Here is an 11,287-nt window from a genome sequence, read left to right as displayed (position 1 = left end):
GAACTCATTCCCTTCGGTCCATCGACATATCACGTGCATACACGGTCGATAAACTTCGTACTTCCGCGGCCTCTAGCAATTACTCAAGAATCACGGCACCGTCAGGGTGAGACCACCTCATCACCGGTGGTCGTACGGGGTTGTGTGTTGTTCCTCGGCACACCATGCTCCTCCACCGCCCGAGCCCAACCGTTTGGAGATAATTTAATTCAATTAAATAAGACAACAAGCGGTCCCGAATCGGAATATTTTCGATACACTACAAGCGCAAAACGGACGGAGCGCCATGGTGTGTTTCTGAATGAAAGATTCGTAACGTACGGGAACGCGGGGACTACACAGCGAGCAGCGTAGGCAAACGTGGCAGAGGTCCAAAAGGCGCACAACCTTCGGCGCGAGATTGCACTGATTCGCGTAAAAAATCAATAAAAGATAGCACACGATCATCGGCTTCAGGTGTGGGCATTCGTGGTGCTGCTGCATGTCCGTTTGGGCAGGCCGCATAATTGGCGCAGGATTTTATGCACGAACGGGCACAACATCGCCTTAGTAGTAGTCCGATCAGGAAATGAAGCCATTCTGGACGGCTGGTCGTGACATCGTGTGGTTGATTTTAAATTGTTTCGGCAGGGCATGGACCCCGCGTGCGGACTGAATGACCTTTGTTTGTATTGCGTTGAAAAAGTGGGAGGATTCTGTGGCCGAAATGATCTTCAATTACACCACAATCTTCTGCAAGATGGGCATGCTGTATTTATCCATTATTATACAGTAGTTCCACAAAATCATAACTTATTAACACTCCGAGCTGTCAGGATCGTTTGGTGGGATCAGATAGAAATTAAGCATTATGAGCCTCGAGTACAGAAACTAAAGGTTTATACAAAATTAAAGATACAATTTGAGATGTTTCGTGAGGATGTACAAAAACCTTTGTACAAAGTATTATCACTGTTGATTAAATTATTCCCTAATACCCCCTTAACGTTGAAAGATTTTAAAACCAATGTTTTGTGAACGAAATTCTTGCTTGCTTCATCCATAATTGTTCGACAAATAAAATAAACCACAAGAGCAAATGGAACGCCTTCCCGCCCGGCAAGGCTTCTACTACCGTCGCCCGATGCTTAAAAGCGTTACAAAAGTGGTTCCCCGGGATCACAAAAAATAAATCACCGCACCCACTGGTGGTGAAAACTTTTGCCAAAATCTCGACGCTCAAATCTCCCCCTAACACGCATTCGTTGTCGCCCGGAAGTGCCAAACGACCTATCCCCCAAGGGACTCTTCAGCTGTCATTGAGCGGTCTTATCGCGGCTCGATAAGGGAATAGTGGGGGTGGCAATGCTTTCACTCACAGACAGCAGCAACTTCGATGGAATGTGACAATCACGGACCGATTTCCCGTTTCCCGTGAAACTCCTCTCGTACAGGACACCACGAAACCAACTGCTCGATTGCTTTCAAAGTAGCAATTGAGAGATTTATCGCTGGCATGCGTCGGTTGGATGAAGGGACATTCCTGACTCGTGATTCGACGTGTACAACCATCTTCACTCACTGGCAAGGTTGGTGGCATCGCCATGCCGTACTAGACTGACGAAGCATCTTTACCAAGCGTATGGCAGTAGAAAGGTGATTTAAAATTCAAATCAACCATCAAATGTAAATCGACAAATTATTTCCACGTTTGATGGGCCATTCGCGGAACAGCGCCTTCACGATGTCGCCTGTCCGGGTTCGTTTCTATTCTTCTAGCCACGTCTGGCTGCAACAACTGTTTGTGTTCCGGAAAGCAACTCCGACAATCGGATAGGACGGTCCTGTGCGAGCAGAAGTCGATAACCTGCACGCCCAAAAGGTCATCTCGCTACCACTACTTGTTGTCCCACTAACACCACATCCTAGATGTCATAGATCCTGCCAGACCCCGCATTTCGTGGACCGTTCTAGAAAATGCCTTTTTTATGTTTCACATCAAGGATGAACAAATCCACACACACAAAAAAAAACCCTCCAATGGAAACATACACACATGAGACAGACTTTCCGTGACTTCTCGGCCGGAAATGATTTATGATGTTCTTATTGCCCGCGACCAGCGGGCACCACGCCAAAGGAATCCATAAACAGTGAGGTATAGTTCCGAAACAATAATGTCTGGAGGGAGTAAGTAAAAAAAATGGTCCAAAATCATACGTCGCATAAAACACTCAGCTATCAGGAATCTGCCCACACCAGTCGGTTGTGTGTGAAGGGGAGTTCCACATTACACTTTCTCCGGCACAGCTCTCCAGGACAACTCGCCCCTCGCAGATCTTGCGAGCTGTTCTTGGGCAATAGCTCCAAGTTTATTTCAGGCCGCACGATGATGTATGGTTTTTTGCTGAAAAATATAATGCAAAACAATACATTTTAGTTTTACAAAAAAATTTTCAGCGGTAATCTAATAGATTTAGTGACGGTAAGGACCAAGGACCACAACTTCCCATCACACCCAACTGCATCAACTCGGTGGTTTATGTAATTGTCCAAAACATGCCCGGTGTAGTATATCATGTCCAATAAATATTTATGAATTCCAGCCCTCATCACGAACGCCCACACTCACTCACAGTCCCAAATCCCTGTGGAGAAATTCCTGCAAAGTGAACCACATGGAACGGAACTTCCGCCCGTTGCTACTTGATGCCGCTTCACCGAATGCTTCCGAGAAAGTGAGGCGACACACTCGCTGTGCGTTGGGTATGGGAAAAACCTTCATATTTCAGGGTACTGTTTTGATTTTTCCACTTTCCATTTCATTTCCCTGGGATTGTTGAGACTTATCGAATTCTAATAACCTTGGTTAGGAGTATAAATAAAACTGTCAATCAAAAGCGGCAATCGACATCGCAGTAAGCTGTGGGAGTGTCCCTTCACGTCAAAACTAGCAACAGCCGGCTCGTACCGTATCGAAAGGGACATTGGGAGATGGTAGAGCAATGAACTATCTCCTGCACCGACAACGAAGCCCTGGTGCGGTCATACCGATCCCAGAGGAACTGGAGCAATTGATGGGGGAAATGAGTCGCGAAGTACTCCGCTCCCAGCCACCGAATGTGATCTCCTTCCTGGCGGACTACCTCGAGGACAAGCTGGCCCGCCGTGAGAACCGTCGTGTAGCGGAAAAGATTGTCGACAACGTGCTGGACTTCAGCATGGACATTGTGGCCATGCTGGAATCGGTCGGTATTGATTCTCCGCGTGCCGAGTCGGCAGTGAAACGCATCCGGGAGGAGTTCCATCGTCACTTTGAGACGAAGCCGGACGATGAACGATTGCGTGAAACATTCCGGGAGCGTGACGTGCTAGAGCGGTTGGTTAAAGAGTGCCACTTTAGCGAGCAGGAAGCGCGCAAAGCGTCGCGGATAATCGAACAAGCGTACCGGACGTACTACTTCCGAAATGCGTACAAGGAGCCACACGCCGTCGGTAAGGACAAGGACTGGCGACAGGCAGCGAAACACACGCTTGGTCTCTACGCCCAGACTGGTCCAACTAAAGAAGAGATGGAAACCGCTGCACGTCGAATTCAAGTTGCGTATCGTGCGTACTATACACGCAAACGCCGGGAACTGGATCGGAACGCAACGCTCATCCAGCGAGCTGTCCGAGGCCACCAAAGTCGCCGACTGCAGGAAGCAGAAATTGCCGGTGTACCTTCCGTAATTATCAAGCGCGAAATTATTGACCATGATCTGTACACACCGTCGGAAGAAATTCGAGATTTAATCAATGCTGCTCTTGAAGTTGGCGATGATTCGACGCAAGACATTCACTCCACACAACAAGATATGACCACCGACGAAGCGGCCACCTTGATCCAATCGGTGTTCCGTGGCCACCAGACCCGAAAGCAAACGGTTCCAAAGTCTCCAACGCCCGATGTCGACGTGGAACAAGCGGCCATATTGCTCCAATCGACTGCCCGGGGACATCTGGCACGAAAGCGCGTACAGGAGGAGCAGCATCATCAGCACGAGATGGCCACCCTGCTGCAGGTAAGTTTGTACGGTCGCATATATCGCACTGACCCCGAACTAATAAAGCCATCAACTTTACAGTCCCACGCTCGTGGCTATCTGGCCCGCAAGCAACTGCCGCGGAACGATCCGTCAGACCCGAAGCCGTGATTGTTTCGCCCTCCTCGGGATGCCCGAAATTTCCCGGAAGCCATTCCACGGTGTACTTTCTCACGCTCTTCGCCACTCGCCGTGGTATGTACATGGGTCTTACCTTATCCGTGCTGCTGGCCACGGTGCTGCTGCGACACTTTCCAAGCACCGTCAAAATTTAATTAATTAAAACATCCCGTCGTTCCTAACCTGGCCCGCGGTGTTTCGAAGGTGTGTAAGTTCCGCGGAACACTGGGGCGCTCGTACGTCAAAGTGCGCAAAGTAGCGCGAGATCGTTCCAATTTAGGCAACGCTCATTCGGTTTCCCATCTTGTCAGTGATGCTTTTCTTTCGTTTCGCCTTGTTGGACGACAACCCGGGATGATGTAGTTGCTATGGGTTTCTCAAGAACATCTTCCATGGCAGTGGCCCAGGATAGGGGATCGTTCGTTAACGCGGTCGGTCGGTTTACGACTTTCTGTGTGAGTTTATTTCCATTTTCATAAGTGTCCTGTATCGAGTGTACCTGTACTCGTCGGATCGCCATAGCGGGACCGCACGTTAAACACGCCACCGTATCATAAAGCAGCGGAGTATCTGCGTGCGTCAACATAAATAATTTAATTACCTCGTGTGAGAACTCTCCCGACGTAACATTTCGGGTGGCAGTTGATCCATATGTGTGTATGGTCCTCCTGCCGTCATTGAGAATCATAAAACCCTGGCTCTGGCTAAAACTGTTTCTGCGTGCACAGGTCTCTCCACATCATGATTCATCTTTCATCCATCGTTTCTTTTCTGCCGAAATCTTCCACGTGTGCTTTTTCACATTTGCTTTTACACTGCCAGTTTTATAGACATACAACCGGGTAGCGAACGTGTTAGATTCGCGTTCGATTCCCGCTCTCTCGCTATCCACGTTTCGGTGGACCACCAACGTGTTCAGCTAAAGGAGCAAAATTAATGACCCCACTACTGGACCCCCTTGCGGAGGTTAAGGTCGGCTTGGCGGAACAGAAACATGCCACGGAACACTTGCCGGTTTCCAAGTTGCTTCTCCGGCCGGGTTCATCACCGAAACCTTTGGGTGTCAACCAAGGTCCTAACCCGTCCTGTGTGGCCCAACAGACGCATCAATCGAGGGATGAAGTGTCGTTGGTGTTTTTTTTTGTTTCTCTTCCAACCACTTCCTAGTAAAATGAAAAAAAGTTGGTTCCGTTCCGCCGACTCCCGAAATCTCCAGGAGTTATCGGCGTGTTTCAAACTGCAAGACCAACTCTACCTCTTCCTGGACGGTTTGCCCGTATATCCGGACTGTTGCATCGAGATTTATGACGACTTCCGACTAATTACGGACACATGTAGCGCCGGGTGTTTGCGCGTCGTTGTTCTTGCGGTTGTAAACTAATTGAGATGAGATGCGTGAGAAAGTTCTCGCTTTTAAGGGAACGATGGTGTGGATTGGTCCTTATGGAATACACACAGCTGGATGAGCTGGAATTATACTTTTAAATCCCGCAAGACATTAAACCATGATTCACTACCATTCGTTGTTCGTTTTGATGGCCGGGTAAGGTTATTCTTGTATTAAAACATAACTAGGCTTGATGTAAAGGAACTCGGTTTGGGTAACTTAGACTGCATGTAAATTAATTACGAACTTTGTTACTTGTTTTTGGCAACAAATCGATCAAACTAATCACCTCGAAAACTGGACATCTTTCTTGGGTCGACCTTGCGGCCACTAAATTGTCTAATCACTGCCATCAGAGCACCGCAGAAAACAAATGGGCCAACATTTGTCGTCGACTTTCAACGAATGGCCACCGTTGGCATCTCACTCGCGCAGGTCCTTTCGGTCATTGGTCTGAATGTCCAACAAGCGCCACTGAAGAATGACCGTTGAATCTCGACCGTCCGGTATTAGATAGATTAATTAAAATGTCCTCCTTTTTGTACGGTGCCATTAGGGTGGCATGGAATGTAACCCACGGTTACGTCCATTCGATTCTTCGACACAGGGGAGGGGGGGGTGGGGTGGGGCGGGGGGAGAATTCCAATCCTTTTCGAAATAAATGTATCCTCTGGGCGAGATTGCGAGGTATTGCGCTGTATGGAAAAACCTCAAGCTGCACAGCCACATCCCTTCACCACATGCGGCAGGTTCTGTAAAATTTAATAAAAGTTATCACTCACCACCACCGCACAGCAAACTCGCCCGCTATCGATCATTGTCAACCGGAATGTAATTATGCATGGTGCCGGAACCTCGCTGTGGCTGCCCGGCTGGAGATGGATGAGCACACAAGCGGTCACCACCATGACACGCACACACACCGCAGCGCAAATTCTCCGGGGGATAATTGGGATAGTCAGTCCCACGTGCGATCGGATAGGTGTTGTAGCGTATCCATACTCCCGGTGGGTGTTTTGGGAGGAAAAACCATCCCAAAATGGACGCGTATCAACCGCGTTGACAATAACCGGACAGGAGCACGTGATAATTGTTATCTGCCCATTGGAACTCATAAATGTTTCATAATCACATTACGCTTAGACGCCTGGGGGATGGCATGCGTTCACGGCGCAGGACGTGGTCCATTGTAGCACAACCGACGCTAATCACGATGTGCATCAGTGCGCTTGTATCGCAGTGCGGTCTTCTGATGCAATTGTTACCGGTTTGTTGGTTGAAATTGATTTTTGATTACACCGAAACCATTCAAAGGATGCACAGGGTGACAATTATTAGACCTGCAGCATAGAAACATAGAGGTTAAACGAAAAAGATTAAACTCTGTGCTTACCTTTCACGGGAAACAACATTTCCATTACATCAGATGACATCCATGTTTGAGGAGTTACTTATTTCCAATAAAACAGACTATTCGTCTTCAACTTGTGAAAGTATTCTGTCGAATGGTTCTTTAAACGAAGGACATAAAAAAGGAAGGCACACAAGAACGCTAAGTGCTACAAAATCACGTCACCCTTACGGTGGACGAACGACCCCGTAATTGGACACTCCCGAGCAATACAACACCGGAAAATGATTAACATATTAAGGAGTCGAAAGGAACCGAGCAGCACTGACTCGCTCACTATCACTTCATTCTAGTTTGCTTTGTTCCATGTGCCTCCTTCTTGTGCAGCAGTTCCCATACCGATCGATGACTCTGCAGGAAGGAAGCAACACAAACTGTGGATCGTTTTAAGGGAGTAAAGATTATTGAACTAACGTTGCGTTCGGGCTAGATAAAATGTTGTGTCCCCTTGAGCGAAACCTCGCCCAACCTAAGGAACTCCCCGCAGAAGCGTAAATCACACACACTAATCGTTGCTTCCTTTTCGACTTCGGAACATCTTGGAACACGACCTCGGTGCGCGTGGAAAGTCAAGTTCACACTGTATCATATGCGTGCCCAACTCGGAAGCCTATCGCACCCGCAGCAACCAGGCGCGCGCAACATCTGGAGCGAACGGAAGAAGGTCATCGGGGGTTGTCGACCATGGTCGGTAAGACCGGGAACACATACCGTTGGAAGCTTCAGGACGTTCAAGTGCTTAATGCTTAACTTCCTGAATGCGATGGGAAAATCATGTCGTGACTCTGTCGCGCAGCCGGAAACATCAGGAGAGGAATGCGAGAAATTGCACTCAAGTGGGTGATCATTTAGGCAGGACGTAGGACACATCGATAGGATTTCTGCTATTGCTTCCCCCTCTGGTTACACAAAAATCGCACCAGCATGGGGAGTCAATCAAACTATCCTGCCATCTTCGTTGACGTGGCGGATGAGATAACACGTGTACCAAACCACGAAACATCCCTTTACACATCTGTCGTCGCTTGTTTGTGATATGGATCGATGTTTGACATCGTTGAACACACCAGAGAACACAAACAGTAACGCAGCTCAATGTCGCCATTGTCGGTGTCGAAAGGCGGAAATGGCTGGCGCCGTTATGCGTGCGCCATTGATCAATCGCGCGAGCTGTTTAATTGAGTTTTTCCACTACATGGAAAACATTTGTTAACAGCATTTAAAATTATAGCAAAAAAGTTTGATAAAAATTTACATCTTGTACAACATACATGCTCCCAACAATTTGATTCTTCAACAGTGCGCAGCCTCGCCGAAAATTATTCCATTGGCTTTTTGTTTCTTTTCATCTTCATGCTAATTTATGGCTAAGTGACTACTCACGGCGCTGAACACCTGTGTCCTGGCGGTTGCTAAGAGCACAGGGACAGGACACATTACCAAAAAACGCTCCGATCCTAATTACAAGCGTGCCGTGTGCTTCCAGACTTTGTAATAATTGATGCCAAAACCAACTGTGTCGCGCGTGTTGATACGAGCGCGTTTTAGTGTCTTCGGCAGAGTACCTTCTCCACGCGTGGTAAAGTTTTGAGCAAGTTTTTTGGAGGGTGTTTTTTTGTTGGTACACTTGAAATGCGTGATCATAAATTAGGCTACGGGAGCGTTATTTATTCAGCAAAATCTACTCCGGCGGTTCAGTTTATGAAGCTGAACGGTGTGTGGCGTTTGCTAAATTAGTCTCTCTCAGTAGGCTAGTAGATAACAAAGTGGTTGGCTAAATCGAGTCAAACGGATGAACGATGTGTAGTAATCCGTGAGAGCGCAAATTTGCACCCCTCCCCCGGGGGGTGTCTAACATTTGCCTCTCTACAAAAGGAACTCCACTTCCATCGCAGAAGCCGCATCGACCATCTACTGATTAAGTAATTACTCTCTTGCGAGCGCACACCATCCTCACCACACCCCTGGGTGCGTTAAATTGTGGTGAACCAAACATTAATACACCCGCATTCTTGTCCCTTTTGCGAGGACAACAAGAGAGTGAAGCCACTCGGTGAAGCCCCAGTCACTTCCGAAGGTATGGACGGTATTCCTGTGGTGCGCTTAAAACAAAGGCGCGATTTTTGCCAGTAGCGCCTAACGGGAAGGGTACTTAAATAAAAATAATGAAGCGCACCAGCTGAAGATACGAAGCGAGCGCGTACAGAGCGCGGCAGGAGATTGTGTATCCTCCCGTTTGCACAGGTACACAAGCACCAAAGGGACATGATATTTAATTCCCATTCGCTCCCCTTTTTTGTGCAAACCGTTTGTACACTTTAGAAAGGGAGGCGAAGTTGGAGTTGGGATACGAATTGCCAGCAAAAGGTCCTCGTTAATCTTTGGCTGGTTTTGTTCCCCCGATTCGCATCACCCGGCCACGGCTTTGTTCCGCCGAGGTGACGGACAGATTCCTTTCGCTTATCATAAATATTGCAACACCTCCCCAAACCCGCAACTCTCCTCACACGCAGCCACGATTTCATTCGCAACCACAAATCATCAACAAAAAAACGCAAAACAAAAAAAACGGCAACAACACCTCCTCGGCGAAAAGGACCCGAACCCCACAGTGCACAGCCCCTTAATGCGCTCGGTATTATTAAGTACTTAACATAATGACCACCGGCTGGATTGGATTGGTGGGAATGAACGGGGAGCGCAAGTGTTTCTATCACTAAATGATGCACTTTATTCGTCTGCTTGTCTGCTTCTTTGGCTTCGCGGGGTTCGGCGATCTATTTAGCGACCACATGACCACCGACGGAACCGCCAGGCAAAAAGTAACACATCCTTGGCATGGTAAGGGGACAAGGACAACACCGGTGCGAGATTCTAGTTTGCCGGATTGCCGTTTAATGATTATTATGATTTACCGAGCACCGATGTGCATGGTGCGATAGTGGATTGTGGCATACAGTTGCACAACGACGACCCCACCAGCGCACCCCCAAGGGTAATTATTTTAATGGTCAATTTGTCACTCGATGCTTTTGGGGTGTTGCGCCGGGCTATATCCCATGCAGGAACATCACATTCCAGCGGACACACTATCACGCTCACACGCGCACACAAATAACGCGCCTAATAACGGACCGCACAATTAGTCCGAACCGCCGGACTAGATTAATTACTCACCCCGCCTCACCAAGATCAAGTGGGACCTTCTTAATGTAGTAAGCTAAGCGTTGGCTAACCTTTTTTCGTGGGTGATCGCGGTCTCTTGCATCACACCCCCGGCGAACTTGCCATTGGTATACATGAACCCTCAAACCGCAACTAACTCGTGCGCTTCGACACGTGGGGTCACAAGATGGAGCAGCATCCACAAGCTCCGGCGGGAGTTTGGCTGACCACAACGCACCGAACTGCTGCTGCCGCGGAAGGCTCCAGAGCACAAAACGAAGATAAACGATCGATCTAAATCGGGCATCCGTGAACGTGCGCGTGTAGGGTTTCCCGTTCGACCATCAATTCCACACGATCACCGGTACCGATCGCTGGATGGCTGGATTCGGTGAGGGTTCGCTCAGTTCTTTTGTGTCAGATTTGCTACAATGAAAGGGGCATTCATCAATGATAAATTAACGTATGCAACGGTGTAATGCTTCGTTCGATTACAAATTAGATTAGATAACAACAAATTGGTTTTATCTGAAGGTGTTAAACAAACAGAGCTGCATGTCAGTGTCTCTTGAGCAATCGACCGTGAAGGAGTAGCATTCCAATGCTGTTCCTTTGTATTGTGCACTTGTGTACGCAGCATGTCGCAAACGGCATTATACAACAGCTCACCATCACTTGTTGCCTTCGATTGCCATCAATAACCATTTCGTTTGCCCCTGTCTCAATACCTCTGCAGCATCACACGAGACCCACATCGAATCGGCGTGTAAATCCAATTAATGGACTCTATTTCTAATTGAAATGTTTATAAATCTCCTTTCTCGCGGCGAGACTCGGACTCGGCGTGGTCACACCTTGCACCACGAACGCACCCATCACTGAGGTTCACCATCATTATCGCCGGCTCTTGCCGGGTTCGGTTTATTGGTTGGATCGGGACAACCTCCCTGGAACTCCAGTCCCCGACGGTCTAACCGTTGGAGAAAGGGATCTGCTCGCCTGGGGGGGGGGGGGGGGGGGGGGGAGAGTTAGGGAGGTTGTGTAGAGCCCGGGAGGAGGGGAAACACCTCATCCAGTGCGTCGTCTCCTTTGAAAACTGAGCAACCGATATTGGAAGACGTCAATCATTACTCATCCAGC

At 48.3% G+C, this 11,287-nt stretch overlaps 1 protein-coding gene across 1 annotated transcript; it reads left to right on the top strand.

The window, feature by feature from the left end:
• The first annotated feature begins 2,984 nt into the window (after window positions 1–2,984).
• Window positions 2,985–4,175, top strand: LOC128298671 (uncharacterized). The gene is made up of 2 exons (XM_053034440.1): window positions 2,985–4,043; window positions 4,107–4,175. Exons 1-2 carry the CDS (start codon window positions 2,985–2,987, stop codon window positions 4,173–4,175), a joined length of 1,128 nt encoding a protein of 375 aa, XP_052890400.1.
• The last annotated feature ends 7,112 nt before the right edge of the window (window positions 4,176–11,287 follow it).

The sequence above is a fragment of the Anopheles moucheti genome, chromosome 2 (assembly GCF_943734755.1).
Source record: "Anopheles moucheti chromosome 2, idAnoMoucSN_F20_07, whole genome shotgun sequence".
Classification (NCBI taxonomy): domain Eukaryota; kingdom Metazoa; phylum Arthropoda; class Insecta; order Diptera; family Culicidae; genus Anopheles; species Anopheles moucheti.
The sequence above is the reverse complement of the archived record's forward strand: the minus strand, read 5'-3'. Positions and strand labels throughout refer to the sequence as shown.